The following is a 25,455-nucleotide window of genomic DNA, read 5'->3' as shown; positions in this document are numbered from 1 at the left end:
CCCCAAAAGCTCATATGACATATAAGTTCTAAACAAACCAAAGAAAGCTGACCAATGTTGAAGCACAGTATCAAGTAGCTCTGTGATGTTGGTTTTTAGACTTACTAAACTCTACGCTCTAAGGGCATTTTTCAGAAGCAATTCAAATAGGCTTCCAAATCTAGTCAAAAATTAAGTTCTGTGCTGTGTCGATAATCATTTAATTGAATTAAGTTAATGATGATGGTTGCGTCTGCTTCTCCTTAAAGTTTACCGACAGTGATCACGTATACTATTTCGTACCCGCGTGATGAACACTGCAGGCTGATACTATGAAACTGCCTCTTTCGACGACTATTCAGATTATCAGGAACAAGATGTGGAGCTTTTCCTATGTAGGCTTACTCCAGCTTCCTGGACCGCCACCTGACCACTAATTTCCCCATCTGGTGGATGAGGGTGAGCACCAGTTCATTTTACTCTTTTTTTTTCATGACAAGTGCATATGAAGGGAATATGTTCAATTTCATTGTATAGGTCAGTGGATGGGAAACGTCACAGTTGAGAACCTATGGACTACAAGATGCCATTCCAGCATAGAATAGCTTTTGAATGTGTATAATGTATACTAATTTAATACCGCTATAGCCACGTAGTGCCAAAAACTGAGAGGAAGAAACTAAATAAATGACAACAATTACATTTGAACACATTGTAATTAAATATTTAGTGTTGCATAGCTGTACTGCATCTGCACAAGAATTAACGATGCGCAATCGTTCAGTTACCCATACAGGCATATCTCTCATTTTATTCACTGTTTCACTGTGGTACATAATCGTATATTTTTGGTACATCGTTGTTAATTTCGGCACCTCGTCGTGTAAATTTAGTACATCCTGTAAAGTTAGTACGTCTTCGTATAAAATTAGTACCCTCCATCCGCGAACATGTTTAGTATGCATAAACATTAATATTATACTGTTAGTACGTCATTCTGTGAGTTAAATCAGATGATTGCATGTATTCCATCACCGTATATTTGTAGAGCAAAAGCTTATATATTTAGTAAATCATCGCGTAAATTAAGTACATAATTTATGCTTTTAGTACATCATCGTGTAAGTCATTTTAGATTTGAATTTTGTGCATTGCAAACAAAAACTTATCCTTTCGGCGTTCCATATCTCGATAGCTTACTGTCGATTGCGCAATCATATCAACTTTGTTACTGAAAACAGTGTTGAGTTTCTGTGTAACTGAAACGTTCGTACGGAAACTGAAGCACGGAGCAGGTCATCTTGAGATAGCATATGACAGTCACTTTCACACAAACGGCAAACTCCCGACACCTACTACTACTAGTACTAGTCAATTAACTTCATATGCATATTATTACCCTGTCGTTTCAGAGGTTTGTGGTTCGAAGGGTCGAATGTGCAGCTTTCGAATGATAGGATAGTAGGTATTTTGTGTAGCCAGTCAAAGTAGTTATTTGGCATCCCTACTCCCTAGACTAGAGTATCACTATCAGGTAGACCTAAGCTATTCGTAAATTTAGGCTAACGTAATTGTCCAGTTCCATGGTAGCTAGGTTGTTTTGCACTTGTCATGAACGATAAGCATAGCCTTGAGCCATCCGAACTTACCCTTATTTTAGGACGAAAGTTTGACCTGTCACGACCTTGTCGGTAGGACTTATTTGGATGAATCACTTACTATTGCCAAAGTCATTAGGCTCAACTCGAGACTTCAAGTTAGGTCTAGGCTATGGCCTTTTGACGTAGTTGGAGCAATCATTTTGAGGGAAACCAAATATGGACAATAATTGGTACCAATTGGAATTAAAATACCAACAAAACTGAAAGTCACCTACATAACACAGGTGTTTAAATGATGTTTTTGTTATGTAGGCTATGTACAAATTTTGTCTCATTTAATGTACAAACTGGCTGTGTCATTGACAATGCAAACTGGTAAATATAGTAAATGAGATAAACAGAATCTTCAAGGGATTATAGCACTAAAAAGGTACACAACGTTGCCACAAAAGTGTAGCATGCTAGCATCGCTGAAAGGTTTTAAACATAAATTCTTTTAACATTTCTGACCATCAACATTATTCCTAGATCCTGAGGGAGGTATATTAAGACAAACTAAGATGTATGTAAGGTAATATTGATTATACTCAAGTATGATAGCCTAGTACCATTTATGAAGTGTGAACATGAGTAACGTTGATTTGATTTTCAAACACAACTTTTACAGTTTGAATCAAGACGTTTTGTGTGCCTAGGGAAACACTTTATGTACATGGTTTAAACACATCAATGTATCATAGTTGAGACATACATGCATGTTTGATCATTTTCAACATGGCAACATTCAACAAGACCAATGTAAGTGATCATACCTAATGTTGATAAGTTCAGTCAAGTAACTTTTGCTCATAACCATCTGAAGTCTTATGTTCTTCATTTTCGATAAAGTCTATGTATTGACTTTACGCCTTTTATTTTAGTGGCTATGCTTAAACTCATGTTCTCAATGTTGATTCTTCCTGTGTGAATCACTCTCATGTATGGAGCAAGTTTTACTGCAAAAGGTGTTCCCTGCTGGCCCAAACCAGCAGTTGTTCCTTGCTACAGTATGTCTACCAGTTTGATGCTTTGTGGGTTCTTGTCAACTTGACCAAGGTGTTCAAAAAAGACAAGGCATTTATTGTAGGAGTGTCTGTACGTTCTGTCAGCTATCAAGTCATTGCCCCAAAGCTTCAGAAGTTGCCAGTGATATATTTACACATTGCAGATCTAAGGAATCAATTTTCTAACATTCCAATTACTTACATTCCTATGTTAATTTGCTATATACTTATTACGTAGTTTGGAATTACTGAGTGTATTTTCCCGGATATCAGCTTTTTCTGTTGACCTCTAATGAATATGGGATATTTCTTGCAGGGTTTTAACATACATAAACTGTAAGCACAGAAAATGTGCACTTGGGTTCATGTGGAAATTTTCTGCTTTCAACAATGTTCTCTGGCCCTTTTCAAGTAATATGTGACATAATTCCTGAATATTTGAAAATCTTCTCTTTCTTCTTAGGATAAAACATCATCATCATGAATTTAGAGGAAGTGGGAGAGCCCCTGAGAGCTGATGAGCCTATAAATATTTCCAGCGATGGAGAGGTTGTTCCATTTTATTTTGAGAGTCCATCTAACAATTTGAACTCTGACCAGCAATCTCCGACATCCTCATTTGACGTCGACCGGTCGGATTTCAGAAAGAGGAGGAGTTCCTTACAGAATGATGGCATCGTTGAGAATCTGACGGTCACAAAAATCAGATGGTTTTACAAGGAAGACACTGAAAAGAAGTGGAGCCCATTTATAGGTTACGATTCTTGTCAGTTGGAATGGAAGTATCAGAAACTGGTGACTGTTGGTGATTTGTCAGATGATGACGACGTGGTTCTTGTCCGAGGGGGGCTGTATGAGGTCGACGTCCTGAACAGGAAATGTTCATCAGTTTATTGGTCTGGTACGTGTGTTTGCCCAGAAAATAGTACAAATAATCTAATGCAATATAAGGTTGAAATGTTTGAGTTTGTTATCATTGAGCACCTGTCATTGTATGGAATATGAGTGATACACTGGCAGTAGATTGCTTTATATCATGTCCTTTGGTTGATCTGGGAGTGTTAGTTTTTTTAATAGTGTTTATTTGGGAGTATTGGGAGTGTTAGTTCAGTGGTTAACGCCGATCATAAGGTCCCGAGTTCGAGTCACTCCAAGATTAATGGATGTCGTCCAGTTACAGAGTTGTTGACAATCCATAATCATGGACATTAAATATGAATCTAAGAGACTGACTTTTGTCAGCTTGCCGCTTTGGTAAGCCAATGATGGCTTCTTCGCGAGTTCCTGCTTGCAGGAGTATCTAAAATACATACAAATACATACATTTAAGGTATTTTCCCAAGGGTTAGGAAGCTAACAGAAGTCCATTTCAAACCCTATCCATGTGGTGATTTTGAATGAACACACTCTTTTTGATGAGTGTTCAGAGATTTTACGATGAAGGCCTGTATTTGCCGCATCATTCCTGCTCCTGCAAGCGACACTTTTTGACGTTCCATGTTTGACGGACAAGATTGTACCTCAGCATCTGATTTCACTTTCTCAAGTACTGAGGAAGGTGATGGCATACCATCCATCATCACTGTGGTGCAGCAGCCATGGTGAACGAAGTTGTTTCGACACCACCGAAAGAACAGAAACTAATACCAGTTCCCAATTTGCAAAACAGAATACCAAATTTCCCAGGAAGACTCCACAACACAATTTGTAAATGGTCAAGAAAGCCTGGTTCCTGGTGAGGATGTTTCAACCCAAAACCTGATGGTTTTATGGCAGACACTCTAGCTGCTACAGCCCCCCCCCCCCCCCCCCGCCAGCCCTTCACCATATAAACATACAGGAACTGGCCATAACGTTTCGTGAAAATTTCATATCGTATAGGACAAGGTAATAAAAGCCAAATTTTTCGGGTTGTCCCTTGGACAACCAGGTCTTACCTTTTGACAGAAATTAAATTTGGTATTCCCTAAAAAAAGGGGTAACATAACAGAGAATGACCATTATGAACAATGTAGGAGAGATGTGTAGGTTTGGTGAATAGAATACTGTCTTTGGGCCGGTAAAACAGGTAGATCGATGCTGGTCTAGTAACATGTTTATTTTATTTATGTCAGTATCACCAATGGAGGAAGATCATACCAATCCATCATTTAACCTATTTGACTGTATTTAGTTACAATGCAATTTATGTCAGTATCACCAATGGAGGATGTTCATACCAATCCATCATTTAACCTATTTGACTGTATTTAGTTACAATGCAATCTGAATTTGATGTCAACAACTAGTCGGCCGCCGTCCGACCTCTAAAGCTGATTTCGGTCATCCGAACACTATTTGGTATTCTCAGACGACTGAATTTTCCCTGTAATAGCAAACTCCATCTTTACAACATTCCCTAAGTTCTGTATATTGATTGTATTTTTGTTCTTCTTTATATGTTGTCCCTTTGTTGTTGCAGATGATCAGTGTGATGTATTGAGAGGAACTTGGTTTTATCAGAGCACCAGGCAACCCTTGGAGGCAGAACTAGCTCTGAAGATTGAAAAGGAACACATGGACAAGTTCAAAGGTCAGACCATTGAAACTGATGGGATTATCAGTGCTAAAACTAGTAAGTTAATTATATCAAAATGTCCACTGGCTCTAACTAGTACTGTGTACTATGAAACTTTTCATGTTAAAACAGGTGTTTTATTTAAAATAATTTTATTGTTAAGACATGTTTCTTAGGAGGTGTCCCTACTTTTTAGCTTCCTATAAGTGGAGCAGAAGTTGGTTAACACATGATGCCATAGAAAATGCTACAACAATGGTTTGTATCATGAGGAACGGATGCAATATGTATGGGTGTCTCACAGCCTCGATAAACGCTCTTATGCACATGTGCTAATAAATGCTGGCATACCTTTCTACCAACTCAGTTTGTGTGAGAAAGTATATGTCAAAAAGTGAAATGAAAGGCTGGTGAAAATTTGGCACTATAGTAGGGAAAAAGTGCAGTTTGATTGTTATATATTTCCATTCTGGTATTTTTGGCATCTTGGAATACGTTTTATATGATTTCAACGTTGTGTGAGTTTTGATGAAAGTAAGAGTTAGTTATTGTGTGATAGCTGTTCCACAAGTTCATCTTCTACATAACTGTCCAATCCAGGAAGTAACTATAGAGTTTTTATATATTTTTTTTATTTCTTTCAGCGACTGTTCATCACCTCAATGTTGGAGAATATCACGTTGATTGGTACTCTGCAGGTGACATCTACCTATATTGGAATACCACTGGCCATCGGTTAGCACGCTCTATAGGTCAATCCATAGGGTTTTCAAAGGGTGAGATCACTATCATATTCTTTCTCAATTTGCAGTTTTTATTTTGAATTTTTCTCCTGCCCTGTTTCAGAACCAAATAACTGATATTTTTTAGTCGGCAAGAACTGCTTCATATTATTGGTATTCGTTACAAGAAAGATATGCGGATCTGGTCGACAGCAAACTAGGTTTATATAATGAATTGTATACAGCTGCTTATCTCAACAAAGTGTTGGTTACGTATCAAACAAGTGTACAACGGATGAAATAGAACATGCTAGGAAACATCTGTAATGACTTTCGAGTTGTACATCTAAAACGAAGAGAAAATAGGCTGTGAGGTGGATGCCAGTTAAATTGGACACAGTACTGAAAGCTTTGCCATTTTGTTTGCAGAACGGGTAGATCATAGTGCATATATTGAGAGGAGACAGGTAAGCTTTGTCATTCGTAACATAGCAACATCCACCTACCTTTAGGGATCACACTTGCTGTATCTGTTCTGAAATATGGACTGTTTGTATTTAATGTTGTACTGTACCAGCAATGATGAATTCCAGGTATACAGTGCATGTAAAAGCGTGAATGTGTAAAATTACTTCTCAATTTCTTGCTCATCATTTTGTCAGCTTCAACAAGTGGTTATAAGTTGTTGCGAGGATACCCAGTCATTGCCACACTGGAGGACAAGCCGCCTCCTGTATCGCATCTGGTATTTGTGGTTCATGGCGTCGGACAAATCATGGACAAACGAAGCATTATAAAGACCTGTGCTGAGTGAGTACAACAACGGTGTACTCCTTTCTCATTTCCTGGTACTCAAGATGTAGATTGTCACCGGGCCTTGTCAAATATTAATTTTAACCAGTTTTCGGTGACATTCACACGCAACACAAAGCTTTTTACTTAACCTCACATTATTGGTGCAGATTTGGCCATTAAGGGCAATTAAATAGACATATAACAGTCAAATATTAGACTCAATTAACCAAAATAACCAAAATTATACTTCAGTCTATGAGAAAATAATCTCTATGAATGATTTAGCTGAAATTGCTACATGATAGCTATAGAAGTTAGGAGGTTGTAATTAACAGCTGAAAGCTCTGCCTTAAACCTATGAAGTATCACTTTATATATGACCTCTGTACAAAAATATGATCTGAGCAACTATGACGCATCATTTTCATAGCAGCAGTCTCCAGTTGTAGAAATTATGTTTCTGCTCACTAGAAGAAACATCTGGATGAAGTCCATCAAGATCTTATTGTATTGATTTGATTTGTTTTGTTTTGAAGTAAGTGCTGTAGTTTTAATTCCAATAATAGTCCCAGCACCACAGGTCAATCGGGAGGGAGCTAACCGTGGCTACTTAGAAAGCAAAAGAACAACTTTATTATGTCAATGCTTAATTCCAGAAATAGACTGGACAGGTGTTGGACTACATTTATCTTTAAATCCATCTTGTGTTCAATTGCTTTCCTTTTTAGCTTCAGCAAAGGCAAACATAAGGTGATAAAGAAGCATTTCCCTGAGCTGTTAAGTCGAGGTTGCGTCCACAGAGCTGAATTTCTCCCGGTGGAGTGGAGGTCACCTCTACAGCTGGATAGTGGAGTTGTAGCCACCATCACACCAGAGAAAATGAAGGGACTCAGACATGTACTTAATAGCTCTGTGATGGATATAATGTACTACACCAGCCCACTATATAGGTCAGAGGTTAGTATCCATAAATGACATGTCAAGGTTCACTCCAAATAGAACATGTAGAATGTGATAACTGAGGCCCAGTGTCCTTTTGGAGATTCCTTAACAGAATGTAACTGAAGTCTGCAATGGTACAGTAATAAAAACTAGTACAATGTAGTCCTAAATTTTCATTTATTTATTCCTTCGTTCGTCCCTTCATTCGCTTGTTCGTTCGAACTAGGTAAAATTTTGTAGATGAATAGATCTCAAAGCTTTGGCATAATTCTTGTCTGACTTATGTATGCATTTGATATATTGATCATATATACACATTAAATTGTTGTTCAGTTGTCACATTACAGAGAAGAGATGCACAGTACTGTAGTTGTATAAATTTGTAACATTGAGAATTACTTACCATACCAGCATGCAGTTTACCAAAACAGAATGGACCATGTAATGCCATAACTCCATGCAGCATCTATCATAAACAACTCTGTCATTTGCCTACCAGTGTTCTATCACTCTGTAGTTCTTTCCCAAGTCATATTCTCATGATATTATCATGATTCTACACAGCCAAACAATTCAACTTAAGATTATAAAGAAATTGTTATTGCAATGGACTCAGTGCTACTTAAGGGTTGCAGTGTGACAAAATTCTTCAGGAACTAGATGGAATCGGTTGTAATAACTTGGTTATCAGGTAGTCTTGTGTGATTTGAAGGTATTGGGGTTGTCCTAACATTTGATAAATTACAATGGTAATTGGCTCAAGACTAATTGTTTCAGGAAATTGCTGCAAAAAAAAACATTCCCGTGGAAAATTTTTAAGAAGAAAGGATTGATAACATACATATCCTTCATTAACTGCAATCATGAATGTTGATATGTTTCACATGAAAAACCAATAGAACATTCTCCTTGTGACAAGCACAACAATCAAATTAACCAACATTTCTTTCTCCCCCCCCCTTTCTTTCTCATCTTCTCAGATTATCAAGGGTCTCCAGGGGGAGCTGAATCGACTGTATAGTCTATTTTGTGCAAGAAATGAGGGATTTGAACCAAATAACGGGAAAGTCTCAATCTTTGGTCATTCTTTAGGCTGTGTCATCACTTACGATATACTGACAGGATGGAATCCTATACACTTATACGATCAGTATCTCTCTCATGAAAGGCGTGTTCATCCCGACTTGGAAACAGTCACAGAGGAGCAGAAAGGACTAGCAGAGGAACTGCACGAGGCTAGGAGAAGGTATGTCAATGTATTACAATAGTTAGGAGAAGGTATGGTAATGTATTACAATAGTTAGGAGAAGGTATGTCAATGTATTACAATAGTTAGTAGAAGGTGTGTCAATGTATTACAATAGTTCAACCGAAACACTGTTGTAGTGTCCAAAATAGGTTCACCTCCATGTTTTCTGTCATCAGGTTGTACCTAAAATACTTACAGTAATAAAGGGGCGGGTGGTCAGAAGCATATGTGAATGATTAGTGATTAAGCTAAGGATATCCTGCTAGTGCTGATGTCTTATTGCAATATAGGATAGATCCAGGTATGTCTGCTAATGAGCTGCTGGTAGTCTAGAGCCAGGTTACTCAACCTGGGGTCCGCGGACCCCTAGGGGGTCCGTGAAATTTATTTGGGGGTCCGTGAGGGCGAAGGGGTCCGCAGGGGGTCTGTGAAAAATAAGGGTCCATGGAAAAAAATAAGGGTCCGCGAAAGGTGAAGAGGTTCGTGAAAAATGGAATGAGAGATATAGTCGAAGGGAGAAGTATGTATGCCTCTAGAAATGTAGGCTAGGCTAGCCGTCAATACCTGGACCCTGATGATCAGACCGTATCGTCAGAAGTCGATAAATGTTGAATCGTGAGTTCCCCGATGAAAACAAGTTATATAGTTTCTCATACAGAAGTGAGGTGGCTCTCAAGGGGAAGAACGCTTGCGCGGTTATTCGAGCTGCGGGTCATCAAGTTATCAAGAGTGATCACGCCGAGGCATTTTTGAGTGCCGACTTTCAAACCAAGTTAGCTTACCTTGTCGACATATTTGACCAGTATAACAATCTGAACATGAAGCTGCAGGGAGAATCTGCGAACATCATAACATGTAAACAGGCAGTCGATGCTTTTACCAGGAAACTCTCACTCTGGAGTGACAAGATACAAAGGGATGACTACATATATGTTCCAGGAGTTGTCAGAACTTTTCATAGACAGATCACTACACCAGAAATGAAGACTGTTATATTGACACACTTGAATGCTCTTCGAATTGAGATGTTGGAACGATTTGAAGATATTGCCGATGCAGATGAATATAGTTTTGTGCTCGACCCGTTTAGTGCCAAACTTGAAGATGTTTCTGATGCGGAGGAACTCATCGAAATTCAAACCTCGATCAACAAAAGAAGATATTTTGGATTGCTGAAGGAGCATTGATAGCCCCAAATTTAACGAAGATCGCTTTGGCGAAAGCAATAATCCCTTTCGCAACTGCATACTTGGCAGAATCTACTTTCAGTGCCGTTGTGCACATTAAACCTACTTCCGGAACAAACTCACAATTCATAATGACTTACGGATGGCCGTAACAAAGGTGAAGCCAAATGTACAAAAACTGGTCTCTGATGTACAGGCTCAAGGGAGCCACTGACTCTTGAGCAGAATAAGGACTGGAATCCAAGAGCTAGGTTTCTTTCATTTGTTGGCTATATTATTTTTTCCAATGTTTTCTTAGAGTTCCGTTTGTTATATTCATTATGCGTTTTAAGTCTCAAGAATAAAGACTTTGATTACAGAATCACGAGGAAGCTATTGAGCAATGCACTGAACGAGGACTGGAGTTCAATAGTAGCCCACTTTGGTAATTTCCAAGACTATATACACTTACAATTTTTCATTTCGATGTAACAAAGATGAAAGGCAGTAGCACAGATCAAATCAGATTTTTGCCTATGCCCACCTAGTCCCGCAGGACTAGGGCGGGTTGGTTCCAGGGGGAAGACTAGTATGGTAAAAAAGACTGGTGGTACATAATTGATGACTGAGTTGAAATTTGGTGGAGGAAAAGTTATAACAAACTTGGATTTGACACAAAAAAACGGTGCCATTTACAGCTATCTCTGACAAAGAAAACCCATTATTCTCCTGACCTCATGCAGAATCAACCAGTTTGTATCTGACAACTCATCGCTTCCAAATTAAAATTTAATTGGGAAATATATCATTTGAAAGGAAGAATTTCCAAGTAGGCCTATGCCTAGCAATACTTGCAGGTCTAGGAAAACTGCATTCCAGGCCCAGAAAAAATGCATTTCTAAACATAAATTCTTGAACATAAAGTTACTTCAAAAGTCACAAAATAATGCACCATTTCGCATCTAACCCCCAAATATTGAAAAAATTTCAAATGGGGAGGGGGACACCCCCTCCCCTTAAACCCCTCCCCAGGCCGGCGGTCACTGTCCGGGGGTCCTCCAAACATTTCAGTTTATCTCAAGGGGTCCCTGGATAGAAAAAGGTTGAGAACCTAGGGTCTAGAGCATCTGCTGAATACTGTATTTTCCTTTTTGAATTGGAAAGTTCTTAAAATACTTCTTTTATTGCTTGTTGATTGCAGGTCAATTCATTTTGAGTATGTTGCCGTCCATTGTTGCCTTGCAATTTGATCTTAATCATAACTGCCATATTTTACAAATATGAGATGGATGTGTTTTTAGAACATCTTTGTCCGAGTTTGTTCAGAACTGAAATGTCTGAAATAAGCCTTTCCTCTGAAACTGAAATTCTATCTTGTGAATTGAGTATTACGATTTGTTCTATAGTTTACATAACCCTAAGTTTGTTAATTTAACAACAATCCACTATGTATGTTAATCATTAAATTCAAAATAAAACCAGGATTTTCGTTACTTGAAAGCTATTACTTTTAATCTTTCTAGAGTTGCCAGACTCGAGGATGAGCTCCTAGCCACCAACCAGGTCGCGGTCGCTATCAGTACTTCAAGTCTCAATTTTATGGTCAGTAATTGTAGTTAACTTTTAGTACATTATATGAAACAATGATACAAACCTAATCAGCGCTAATGAGACAAGGTGGAGTGAATCTTTTGTCGATCAGTGTGATTTCGATATCGACAAAACATAATATCAGTCAGAGTGTGTCTTTAAGAAAAGGTTAAACAGAGCATAGCCAGAAAAATGAAAATAATATTCCTGAATAAAAATGAGCATTGGATGAAGTGTCCATTGTTATAACAACCATGTAAAAGTCTTCGACTTAATTATGAAATAAACGTGTTTTAATGCTGTTTACCCATTAAGCCTAGTGATACTACAAAATTTGATAGGCTTTACACTTCTAGCGGCTCGCAAAGTCAATATCTAGTAGCTGAGTGAAGTTAGCAATCTTCTCATTCTGATTTTTTGTTAAAAACACTAATAGTATTGAAAATAATCAAAATCCATGCATGGTTTATTCAGTAGAGAGTAATGATACAGCAATGTTAAAATTATTGTATTCTTAACTGTTTTCATCAATAATGGAATGGTTTTTTCATTGCAAAGAACTTATCATGTATTAATTTCTGCTAGGAATTCTTACAACTGCATAGCAATTTGACAATCTTGTTTGGCTTTTAATTTGCTGTCAGACTACCGTCACAATTCTTACACTTGTGTTTTTTTTAGTGGGCTTAACCCTCAGCATGGTTATTCATATTCCAGTTATTCATATTTCTGGGGGCATTAGCCTCCGCATGGTTATTCATATGCTAGAAGGCTTTCCCGATCGCATGTGGTTTTTTATTTAATCATATTTCAGCAAGCCAAAACTATTTGAAAAGCTGTATTTCATGACATCTTTATGTGTTGTTTAGTTCTCCTCCAATTATTCCATTCAGACTAATTAAGGCTGATTAACTTTTATGCATAATAAGGTTGCACTAATGATCTATACCTATTCTAATTTTCTAATCCGTATATTTTTAAATGCTGCAAATGTTTTAATACTTTCTAATCACCTTCTTTCTTTCTGAAGATGATTGTCAGGGTTCTAATAGTCGTGTCCGATAAATTTTTCATTTTAAACTCTTCTTTTCAGGTTGAGAATCTCTTTTGTGTCGGCTCACCCCTCGGAGTCTTTCTAACTTTACGAGGTGTGCGCCCTCAGGAGAGGGGTTCCATGGATCACTTACTGCCAAAGAGAGTCTGCCAAAGATTATTCAACATTTATTTTCCTTCTGATCCAGTGGTAAATACACCTTTCGATATTTTTTAACAGAAACCTAAGAGAGAAGAAAAGACTGTAGAAAAGACTGTTTATCTACCTATGTAGGTAAATATCTTAAAGATTAGAGGGTGTGATGTTTTGATCCTTGCAGGAAAGCTGAAACAAAAACAGACTGTTTTCGTAGTTTGTTTTGGTTTCAACCAATTGCTGGTCATATTTCTGATATTTCTTACCATTCATACGAGGAGAAAATCCATCGTTTAGATAGTTCTATCACTATCATGGTATAAGATGAAGAATGAGGAAACCCCCCCCCCAAGAAAAAAGAACACGATAGAAAGAAACATTGGGTGAATGAATTAACAATGTGTCCAATTCTCTATGTGTGAAATTTAAAGAGGAAAGAAAGAAGGTAAGTCTCGAGAAGATTGTAAGTTTTCAACCTAGAAATGTTACAGAAAAGTTAAAACTAGAGTAGATTTGGAGCATTGTTGTATGTTACCAAATTATTCTAGATATCCCTCAAGGATCTGTACGTCAGGTAGATTTCAATTACCATGTAAATGATATTGCATTCTGCTCCCGCCGGCAATTTCATTGACTGAGATAATGGTGACATTTGCTGTTAATCTTATGCAAGCGTTAACCATAAATGTGACTCAACAAAGCTTCATATTTCAAAAGAGAGTGTTAGCAAGTTGGAATTCAAACCTGACATTTGGTTGAATTAGAACCGTGCGCAAACACAAAAGAGTTCAAGACGATATCCTGACATAGGAGATTTAGTTCTGTGATATGCCGCCCTCAGTCTCGTGGTTACTAATACTAACCTGAGCGGCATCCACTCTTGGTTCTGGTTTGTTTTCCTTTGAATAATACCGTAAGAATCACTGCTCAATTCTTAACCTTTTGTAAATTTTCAAGACTTATAAATCAGCGGTTTGGAAATTGTTTGGTCCACCCCTTAGGGTCTTCTTCCATGAGGACCGAACATCGACCGTCTGCACCCTACACTTCAGAATACATGTAAGCCACCTTAAACTATGGACTTAATGTTTTAAAAAAAACTTAATTGGTTGCCTTTAGCAAGCTCAGAAAACCATAGATACTGATTTCTGGAAACTGACTTCTGGCAAAATCCCTCCACCCACTAAACAATATTTTTCGCCAACCCACTCTCCGGTTGCTCCTCGTAGTTTGCAGAAAAGGCATAATAGACAAAGCAATTATGCCAGCAACGAAACTTCTAGATGGTTTTATATGGGCTGGCCACCAAGAAATAATCTCTGTAACCTTATAGGTGACATTTTGGAGGAGTATTTCCACCCACCTCAAACCTTTTTATTTTTTATGGTTGAACAAAAGTGAAGGATAATGATTAGATAACCATTCTCTCCCACGAGTGTTTACAAAACTTCACATACCGTAGCGTTTGCATCAACCGTGGGTGGATTGAACTGATAAGGATTGGCCATTTAGACTCACAAACTGTGGGGATTATTTTTGAAATGTCACATTACTGATTTCCTTTGGCTTCGTAATTGCGATGGTTTCCATCAATTTTCTTTAATTTACTTTTTATCTTCTAGAAGCCTTTTTTCCCCGAGAAGCTTCTTCCTGTTTATGCTTTAGGTTCTATAGCTCTATTAGTGATCTATATCCTCGAGGGAAGCAATCAACTTAGTGTTTTGCATTTATTGGAAGGAATCAATCGTTAAAACAATAATGCAGTTGCTGCTACATTTTTGTATTCTCTTTTGATGGAGATATTAAGAAACTGTTAGATATGTTTGCAGTGGTTGTCTGTGCTTGTGTTTTTTCTGGATTAAAAGGGAATTAAAAACATAAAAAAGAAGTAAAATATCCCTGTTACATATATGCCAAGTGCTGATATTTGCACCTGCCATGCAGAAAAAGTGGGTAGTAAAAGCTAATAATAAAAATTGAGTGTTTTAGACCGCTGAAGCTAAGTTAGTTTGGCCAAGTTTTGAATCTTGAATGAGGTTGGAATGGAATTGGTGCATTTAGGCTTATGTTCACTTTCATTATATAACTGTCACTAAAAATGATATAAATATAATATGAATTAAAGAAAACCTGTCTGGGACATGTTGGACAGATGGCAAAGAGCAATGAAAAAGCCATTTATTTCTTTGATCTTTTCCATTTTCACCTAAAGAAAATATCAGCTTTAAATCTTGTTTTGCTGGAAAAATTGTGTACAGGTTTTCCATTCTTGAGAAGGTTCAGTACAGCAGTATCAGTGTGTAGCAAGGTTAATATATTATTGTTCAATCTTCTCCTAATTTCCTTACCTCTTGATGAAATGTTAAGATGAAATGCTTGTCGTAGATTTACCCAGGTTTTGGATGTGACATACATATTTGATCTCATGATATCGTCCATCTGGCTAGCAGTTTTTTACAAAAAAACATTGATTGTTTATTTTATTTGACTGAAAAACTTGCTTTAAGGTAAGATCCACATATGATTACTAACTTCCGATGATTTAGTGCCACAGGACAAACAAAGCTGTCAGGTTTTAACCTTTATAGTAATTTTCTTACAACAAATATATATAGCTCCCAAGCCACTGTTTGCTCATCCCTTCAGGATAGGAGGAAAGGTAGCGGGGGAAAAAGACTTGTAAACAAATTTGATCAGATTCAATATATGTGGCTGAATTTTTAATATTTCCGGACATGGGTTGATCATAACTTTCAATACTTATTGCAGGCCTATCGGATAGAACCTTTAATCGTGAAGCATTACTGCACGATACAGCCTGTCAACGTGCATAGATTTGAGAGCATACCTCAGCCCTCGTACCACACAATGAGACCGATTCCCTATTCTGAAGCAACCAAATCTGCAGAGGAGATGAAAGCCACAGAGAATGCTTCAAGTCCAGAACAGGAAATGTCGGTCACTGTGGAAGATGGCACCAACTCTAATGAAGACAATTCACTGTCTGAGAGAAAGAGAAAATCTTCCTCGGGTAATTTAAAAATTTTGAGACTTTATCTCATATAAATGTGACTATTCATGAGGTTCATGGTCAATGATTATTCAAAGAGTTTACAGATCTGTTGAGTTTCTTTCTAGATAAGTTTTTGACATTGAAAATATATTTGACCATCTGCTATTGTAAGCTAAGCTCGGCCACACTATAGCGATCACTGGTGGTGATAGATATTTGTATGCAAGATGCATGCCAGGAAATTTGCCTCATAACACCGTGAAAGGTGGTCATTTACATCTCATAGTGCAGGGGTACTCAATAGGTCCCCCACAGGCTAAATCTGGGCCCACAAAAAATTTCATTCGAATCCAAGAAAGGAAATAGAAGTCCACAAGTTTGTATTATTCGAGCATACAGACCTATGAGGCCTTAGGCTTGAGTATCCTATACCCACCTACCTACTGTGTACATTTCTAATCTGGGTATGGATGAGTTTTTCTATCTAATTGGTCGTTTGTCCAACCGATGGTTTTCACTGGCCCTTGTTACAAATTAATTGAGGACTGCTGTCACTGTGTGTTAGTTCAGGATCTTAACTTGGTGAATATTAACTACGTATAAATAAGAAATATTTTATCTATCATAATTTGGAATGAAGTGTGTTTTGGTAATGTTTATTTCACATCTCTCTTACCTATCTCCCCTCTACATATGCACTTTAATTAACTCCCACGAGGCTTACAATAATTTAAAGAAATGTTCGCAATAGATGCTTTATAAATAACATTGATCGATCGATTTTGCTGATAATTTGATCCATCAGGTGGTCTGTGGGGCATATGGTCGTGGTCGGAAGCCAAGGACTCTAAATCTAATGAGGCCAAACCTCCATCTAGGTTCAGCTTACGTAGCCGGTTCTCACAGCTGGACGAGAGAGATGCCAAACCAGATGTCCTTGAAGAGTTTCAGAATGCTATGAAGACATTGGATTCAATACCAAGTTGGTCTGCATCAGATTTTACTAGTGAAGAGAAAGTTGGTAGGGACCTCTTTTAGTTCTTTGTTTATTCATCCCATTCATTCATTATTTGCTGCAGAGGTCAAAGGTGTCTTTGAGGACTTAGTTCATTTCCATCTCATGTTTGGATCAAAAGTTGATAGGTTTAATAAACATATGCAGACAGAGTGCAAGAAAGGAAGTTTAAAATTGATTCCAAGAATTCAAGTTTTTTGAAGAGAACTTAGCCATGTTCCTTAGCGTCTTTTAAATTTAATTTAATTTTTCTTTCAAAGTTTGAATCGCCAATAAGACCGATTTGATGTAATTCTATAATGGTTCTCTCCTCAAGAGCAAAGATATAGAATCTATTTTCATTTCTTCACCGTAGTTGTGAGATCCAGATCGATCTTAAATTCTTGCGTCACTGCACCGCTTGAACATCATCACCTGGTCAAGATCGTATTCTCTCACACGGTTAAAAATAAACCTGAAACTGAAATAGCTTCTCGCATTTATTACATTGCTTTACAACTAAGTAATGACGTGTCAAAAAACTAAGCTCGAACATGCCAAAGGGGAATCAGTCCATGACAAGAGAAGTCTTATCCCTTTGATCATTTCACTCAGGCAGGCGCAAATTCGGTACAGAGAAGAATCTGTTTTCTAATTTTAATTGCTCCGTCTGTAATTTCATCATGAGAGTGACACTTGTGGCTCAGTTCTGATGTCTCCAGATTTAGTCCTTTCTCGAGTGCATACGTGATTAATTTCCAGTCCGTCACAAGATTTGTAAATGATCCCATTGTTCTATAAAGGCCCTCAGCTGTCACCTGAGCTGATTCCCCGTATGTCACCTCAAGGGTTAGATATATATATATATATATATATATATATATGTGTGTATCAGAACACGATCTCCTTAGCCTGATATTGTATCCTGAATTCAAAGTTGGAATATTCTTCCCTAAAAGTTTTGTGAAAATTGTTTTGCTGGGATTTTTATTTGTATCATGGCAAAATTGCTTGTGAGTTGTTACTGTATCATTATAATGGGAAGTAGAGGAATCATATCATTATAAAGGGAAATAGAGGAACCATATCATTATAATGGGAAGTAGAGGAATTATATCATAAAGGGAAGTAGAGGATCCATATCATTATAATTGGAAGTAGAGGAACCCTATCATTATTATGGGAAGTAGAGGAACTCTATCATTGTAATGGGAAGTAGAGGAACTCTGTCATTATAATGGGAAGTAGAAGAACCTTATCATTATAATGGGATGTAGAGGAACCCTATCATTATAATGGTAAGTAGAGGAACTCTATCATTATAATGGAAAGTAGAGGAAAGTATCATTATAATGGGAAGTAGAGGATCCCTTTCATTATAATGGGAAGTAGAGGAACCGTATCATTATAATGGTAAGTAGAGTAACTCTATCATTATAATGGGAAGTACAGGAACTGTATCATAATAATGGGAAGTAGAGGAACCATATCATAATAATGGGAAGTAGAGGAACCGTATCATGATAATGGGAAGTAGAGTAACTCTATCATTATAATGGGAAGTAGAGGAACCGTATCATTATAATGGGAAGTAGAGGAACTCTATCATAATAATGGGAAGTAGAGTAACTCTATCATTATAATGGGAAGTACAGGAACTGTATCATTATAATGGGAAGTAGAGGAACCATATCATTATAATGGGAAGTAGAGGAACTCTATCATAATAATGGGAAGTAGAGTAACTCTATCATTATAATGGGAAGTACAGGAACTGTATCATTATAATGGGAAGTAGAGGAACCGTATCATTATAATGGGAAGTAGAGGAACTCTATCATTATAATGGGAAGTACAGAAACTGTATCATTATAATGGGAAGTAGAGGAACCGTATCATTATAATGGGAAGTAGAGGAACTCTATCATTTTAATGGGAAGGAGAGGATCCGTATCATTTTAATGGCACATGAATTCTATACATATCTATGTCATTGTTACTGTACATAGTGCTCTTTGCTAATAGTTATGTGTGAAGGATTTCCTAGTTTCCTCTATGTATTATTTGAAGAAGCATGGCTTCTCTGGTATTTCTTGTCATCAAGTTACCATATTCAACTAGCTATCTTGCTATCACAGTGTATTCTTGTCAACGAAGGTCAGAAGAAGACATATGCTCGAGAGTTCTCGTAAAAGGCATTTTCAGTCAAGTTTTGTCATGAAAAGATCAGTCCCGAATTCTGATAGCACTCGAGATAAAACAGGAAAGTGTGGTATTTCAAAAAAACTTGTATTTCATTGATGAAAAAGAAGATGTTATTTGGTTACATTTTACATCCACTTCACCATCAATGGAAAATTGTTAACGTTGGGCTCGAGGACTCTCTCATAATTTATTCGGAGAACTGGAATGTTCTTCTGTCATTCCCATTATGTAGCACCTTCATCTGTAGTACTGCAAACACACTTTCTTATTGAAGGGATAGAGGTGTTGGCAAACTGCACAAATATGAACAAGTGGTTAAATTTAACGATGAAATTGTGGCATTCAGTCATTCTTCTACGTTTGTTATATTAAAGTGAAAGATATGTGGAAGATCTCCAGGGTGATTGAGTCAGCCATTTTTTTTTATCAGTTTTAAACTAGCTGAAGGTTCTTTAATTTGTCACTACAAACTAGTAGGAAAAATTTGAATAGATGGAGACTGCTTTCTGTGCCAAGTGTATACATGATAATTTGTGGCGTTTCCTCTCAGTACCTAATCTAATCTAAATCTAATCTACTCTCCAAATAGGATATTATGGATTGCCATACATCCATCAAAGTAAATAAGAACTGTATCAAGCTTAACCTCAGAACATCTATGATGTTGATACGTAACTCCGAAAGTACATGAGTTAAGCCATAAAGCTCACATAGCCCCTAATTAACTCACAGGGCCACTAATTAATGGAACGGACACATCTGTGCAAAGTGAAATTTTAGATGAGATTGGCTGTTGCACAGTGTTTACTAAAGCTGTCCCAATTTATGAAATATTGCAGTATTAGTTATTTTCAAACTTCTTATTTTGAGGATTTAAATTTCAATATAGTTGAAGTCAATTAAATGCACTCATACTAAACAAGCGATTTAATTGGGACCAAAAATGCTGTTCCTAATTTTCCTACATAGACATCTCAGTATCTACAAATGTACTTGAACTTGGGTTGCTTGACCTTTGACCTGATACACGCTTTGAATGATGAAAGAGATTGATGCTGTGATCAGGGAGTTGTTAGGGGACAAACCTTTGAATCTTTAAGGTTCACATTGGCTTTAGCTTTTAAAGTGACAATTTTTCAGAGTTATGTCAATCTTTGTTTGAGATGCACTTTGGATCCTAGATAAAGGATGCTTTACAAAGCTTTAACTTTCCTAAAAGAAATCGTCTTACATTCGTCCCTCCCTCCCTCCCTCCCTCCCTCCCTCCCTCCCTCCCTCCCTCCCTCCCTCCCTCCCTCCCTCCCTCCCTCCCTCCCTCCCTCCCTCCCTCCCTCCCTCCCTCCCTCCCTCCCTCCCTCCCTCCCTCCCTCCCTCCCTCCCTCCCTCCCTCCCTCCCTCCCTCCCTCCCTCCCTCCCTCCCTCCCTCCCTCCCTCCCTCCCTCCCTCCCTCCCTCCCTCCCTCCCTCCCTCCCTCCCTCCCTCCCTCCCTCCCTCCCTCCCTCCCTCCCTCCCTCCCTCCCTCCCTCCCTCCCTCCCTCCCTCCCTCCCTCCCTCCCTCCCTCCCTCCCTCCCTCCCTCCCTCCCTCCCTCCCTCCCTCCCTCCCTCCCTCCCTCCCTCCCTCCCTCCCTCCCTCCCTCCCTCCCTCCCTCCCTCCCTCCCTCCCTCCCTCCCTCCCTCCCTCCCTCCCTCCCTCCCTCCCTCCCTCCCTCCCTCCCTCCCTCCCTCCCTCCCTCCCTCCCTCCCTCCCTCCCTCCCTCCCTCCCTCCCACCCCATTTCTCACCTCCATCCATACCCTTTCCACTCTCCCATTCTTCCTAACCATCCCTCCCAGCCATCCCGACCCCTTTTCTTCCACCTCCTCCCCACCCCTTTCTCCACCATTGAAACCCCTGAATTACTGTTTTTTTTTTCTTTAAGTAAAATTTTTTTGGGTTCAAGCATTCAAAACTTTCTGAACTTTATTTATGAACTTTAACTGCCCAAAATTACCCCATCTGTTTAGCAAAGACGTGATTTTCTTAATCTCTCTTTTTCGTCAGAGTTGGACGAGCGGATTGATTTTGAGTTGAAGGAGAGCAGCTACGGTAGTTTGTACTACTCGGCTCTGACATCTCATACCTCGTATTGGACATCTCTAGATGTTGCCCTCTTTGTGATGACTCAACTCTTCCCAGATTACCTCGAGAGCCAAGAAAAGTAGGATTAATCGTCTGGTCCGTAGATCTCTTTGTTTCCTGGTCCTGTATTGCTGCTGCTCTTATTAGTCCTGTAGGAACCACAGACAAGTGAGTACTAGACTTTCATGCAAAGGTCAAGTGCAGTCTGTAAGCCTGGTTTAAGTAGAATTGTCTTTTTTCGATGAAATTCTGGTTTTATCTGGTCATTATAAAGGATATGATGCATAGCTGTGTAGTGGCTATTAATTTGTGAGCTTCAAGTTTTTTCTGCTTTAACATGATTCATGTCACATGCCATTTCAATTAAGACGATACATTCCATTTAAGGAGACCGCAAGTGTGCTGTGCATATTAAATGCCATGGGATGTAACCTATAGTAAATAACAATAGTCTGGTTACCATGGCAAATATGGAAGTAAGATTGTGTACACAAGTAGTGGAGTGTTGCTTTGACTGTTGCCTTAGTGAAGCCTGCTCTCTTTAGAGTATAGAAATATCGTCTAGGTCTCAGTACAGGGGATTCTTAAAGTTTAAATGTACTGATGCTGTCGGCCGTTTGTTTAGAATAAAAATATTTTCCCCTTGTGGCCAGATTCACTAACACGATTTATTTACAAATTATTTAGCATCACTGTAAATGGATGGGAAATTTGCTGGGTATTTATATACAGTTAATGAGAACACTACTTGGGCCGCGATTCTTATATATATATCAGTAAAGTAGGTTACATGTATGATACTGTACATCTGTTAGGAAACTAAGGTAGTTCTAGGATTAGGTATTAATATTTGCATTTGTACAGATAGAATTGCAGTTTGCATCATTAGTAAATTAATGTAAACACATCAAAATTTACAGATTGAATGGTTGTTTGCATCATTAGTAAATCTATGTAAACACATCAAAACTTACAGATTGAATGGCAGTTTGCATCATTAGTAAATCTATGTAAACACATCAAAACTTACAGAGTGAATGGCAGTTTGCATCATTAGTAAATCTATGTAGACACCAATACTTTAATACAGATTTAATGGCAGTTGACATCATTAACAAATCTATGTAAAAACACCAATACTTTATTACAGATAGAATGGCAGTTTGCATCATTAACCATCTATGTAAAAACTCCAATACTTTAATACAGATTTAATGGCAGTTGACATCATTAACAAATCTATGTAAAAACACCAATACTTTATTACAGATAGAATGGCAGTTTGCATCATTAACCATCTATGTAAAAACACCAATACTTTAATACAGATGTAATGGCAGTTTGCATCATTAACAAATCTATGTAAAAACACCAATACTTTATTACAGATAGAATGGCAGTTTGCATCATTAACCATCTATGTAAAAACACCAATACTTACAGATTGAATGGCAGCTTGCATCATTAACAAATCTATGAACACACACCATATAACACTTAAAGTTGATCAGCTGTTTGCCTGGTTCAACAAAGATCTTGGGACTTCAGTGTGCGATTGAAAGGATTGGACGTGAGATGTGTTCATGTCACGTAACTAATGGGATGGACATGTCTGTCTGAAAACAATGCAGATGGCACTTCATCACTACAGTATATTTCTCCCTTTGCTTCTGTTTCTTTTTTCTGTTCCTTTCTTTGCCGGAATTTAGTGGAAATATTTTGAAGCAGTTCTATGAAATGAAGAAAGGAACTTCTATTTCTTTCTCAGTCTCATTATAATTTTTTTTTACTTTACCTTCAGTGTTGTACATGGGAAGGTTCGTAGCAGTTGGAATTGGATTTAAACCTTTTGGAAATATCCATCCAACTAGCTCTATCTTCATTCAGGTCTCAGCCACTTCCAATAAAGATGGCAGGTGTCTTACGCTAAAACAAAAGAAAAATGTGAAGGAAGCAAACCCCTCTTGAGCCACATCTACGCATTAAATGTCATATTAAATGTGTCCCTCTCTATACATCAGCTATTAGGAACATTGCGTCTCAACGTCTGCAATTTTTGTCCGTCGATAAAGAAGTGACAAAGATCCTTCCTTCACTTTAGACGACGTGCCCCTCTCTGAGAGGAAATTTCCATTCATTAGCAAAATGAGCCTAGGGGCTTTATCTACTATTATAATCCACTATTGTATGTTCAGATTTGACAGATGCAACAAATTTGCCCCCAGGGGGTTGGGGAGGGAAGGGGGATAGTGTGTTATAAAATTCACAACCATTTTGAATGTTATCTGTCTGTTTCTTTATGTGAATTTAATCAAGATGCCAAATTTGGCTTTTAACAAGCCTATAACCAGAAGTGCGTCTCTTTTGAAAGCAATTTCTTGAACTAAAATACAATATTTATATTCAGGAAATTTACAGGATTTGCATTCCTTGTATCAATAACTATAGTTTTCATTAATATGGCTGGTCAAGGTTTGTGTAAGGTAATGAAGAGAAGTTTAATAAGACAATTTTTTCAAGTCCTCTGGTTACATGGTTACAATATAATATATGAAAGGTCTGGGCAGCAACATTTTGTAGATTTAATGGAATAATTTACAACTAGCAATCTTTAAAATTCATTTTGTAAAGAAATCTAGAGATATTATGTTTTTTTTTTAAATCATTGGCAATCTTCTTTCAGATAATATATGTATGTAAGCTTTGAGCTGCAACTGAGAATTGGCCAATGGCTGCCATAAAGCTGCCAACGTCTTTGAAGTAACTAACTTCAACTGAAATTTTGACACGCCCTGCTGTTAAATATCAAATTATTTCGACTCAATACTCTCTCTCTCTCTCTTTTTCTGTGACATGTAAGATGCTCTATCTCAAAGAATTCCCTCTTTAACTGCAGATGAAGGATTTTTTTGTGCTTAATTTTGTTGAAAAGCCAGGTGGATGGTAAAATTCACTTGATCTTACAATAAATTGCATAAAACGCCAGAGGGCTTTTCCTTACTTTATCTAGTTAATGATAGACATGTCCTTTGCGAGTCAGATTCTTTGCCCTTTATACAAAGAGATGTTCGTTGTCAAGCCATCATATCTCTCTGAGTGTGGCTACCGGGAGAGGCAGCCATCACGGTGATGATGATGATGGTGATGATGATCTCGAGAATATGAAAGGGCCGCCACTGGTGATTCGATTGATCAATATCTTTCACCTCTCAGGGAGATAATTCCCGCATCTTGAACGACTCACTTGTACTTCTTGCAAGGTATCTCCAGACGTCACAGTGCGCCGTATATCTGCCGGCATTAATTAACTAAACAACCAGGGAGCTCGCTATGTGTGTGTTTGTTGGTTCCTTGAGTAAGTGGTTTGGACGTTCCTAGTTTAAAACCACCATTCTATCTTCTGTTTGTCGTGTTTCAGATAAACATTGAATACCTGATTAGTGCTCTTTGGAACACCTTGGGTTAAGCTTACCTTACTATAGAAAGCTGAATTTGTTTTATTTGAAGAGATATGTTACTGTTAGAAATATTTGGCTGACAAGATGTTAACCTTGACTTTGATGGTTTTTTTGTGTGGAGTAACACTATTTGTTGATTGCACCCAGTAAGAGTACACTAAGTTCTAGGTATGTTGTTGTGTTTAACAGTCAGTGTCAGCCACTGTCGACCATGAGTTCTCAGGCTTTTGTCTTTTCCTTGCGTTTGTACCTCCATTTGCATGAAATGTCTTTCCATAATCTGGGAATCGAGAGTGAGGGGAGAGAAGACCTTGAGGAGAGCTGAAACTCCACAATTATGAGATCCTGTTAAGTTGTATATGTATATATATATGTATATATATGTTAATATATGTTAATATATGTATATATATATATATATATATATATATATATGTATATAAATATATATATATATTTTATTAGAGAAAACCAGAGAAATAAGATATGACTCATAATTGACAAATAAGGAGTAATGTTTTAGAGTATATATTGGAATTTTCCGTCTCCCTGGGACCTTTGTCAGCAATACTTGGCAGTCGAGTATTGCTGACGAAGTAATGCAATTAAGTATTGCTGACAAAGGTCCCAGGGGGACCGAAAATTCTAATATATTTTCTAAAAAATTACTCCTTATTTGTCAATTATGAGTCATATCTTATTTCTCTGGTTTTTTCTAATAATATTTTCTTTTGGAGTAAACATGGTTTTTCTTTATAATATAATATATATATATATATATATATAATATATATATATATATATAATATATATATATATATCTATCTAGTCAT

The 25,455-nt window shown here is 37.7% G+C and overlaps 1 protein-coding gene across 2 annotated transcripts; it reads left to right on the top strand.

Annotated features, from left to right (window-relative positions):
* The first annotated feature begins 1,235 nt into the window (after positions 1-1,235).
* LOC139971673 (phospholipase DDHD1-like) lies at positions 1,236-25,088 on the top strand. Of its 2 annotated transcripts, none has more exons than XM_071978344.1 (12): positions 1,236-1,440; positions 3,087-3,524; positions 5,085-5,237; positions 5,825-5,956; positions 6,565-6,712; positions 7,426-7,654; positions 8,620-8,885; positions 11,578-11,656; positions 12,738-12,887; positions 15,603-15,864; positions 16,652-16,867; positions 21,087-25,088. In XM_071978344.1, the coding sequence occupies exons 2-12, from the start codon at positions 3,104-3,106 to the stop codon at positions 21,245-21,247; spliced, it is 2,217 nt and encodes a 738-aa protein (XP_071834445.1). In that variant the 5' UTR covers positions 1,236-1,440; positions 3,087-3,103; the 3' UTR covers positions 21,248-25,088. The 2 variants fall into 2 exon arrangements, with proteins under 2 accessions (XP_071834445.1, XP_071834446.1); XM_071978345.1 differs by having other exon boundaries at positions 1,236-1,444.
* The last annotated feature ends 367 nt before the right edge of the window (positions 25,089-25,455 follow it).

This window comes from Apostichopus japonicus, chromosome 8, assembly GCF_037975245.1.
Source record: "Apostichopus japonicus isolate 1M-3 chromosome 8, ASM3797524v1, whole genome shotgun sequence".
Classification (NCBI taxonomy): Eukaryota; Metazoa; Echinodermata; class Holothuroidea; order Aspidochirotida; family Stichopodidae; genus Apostichopus; species Apostichopus japonicus.
The sequence above is the reverse complement of the archived record's forward strand: the minus strand, read 5'-3'. Positions and strand labels throughout refer to the sequence as shown.

Coding starts and splice junctions, on each gene's coding strand:
- LOC139971673 (XM_071978344.1), top strand. CDS start 3,104: ATGAATTTAGAGGAAGTGGGAGAGCCCCTGAGAGCTGATGAGCCTATA. Junction 12,888..15,602: donor ATTTTCCTTCTGATCCAGTG/GTAAATACACCT, acceptor TACTTATTGCAG/GCCTATCGGATAGAACCTTT. Junction 15,865..16,651: donor AAAGAGAAAATCTTCCTCGG/GTAATTTAAAAA, acceptor TTGATCCATCAG/GTGGTCTGTGGGGCATATGG.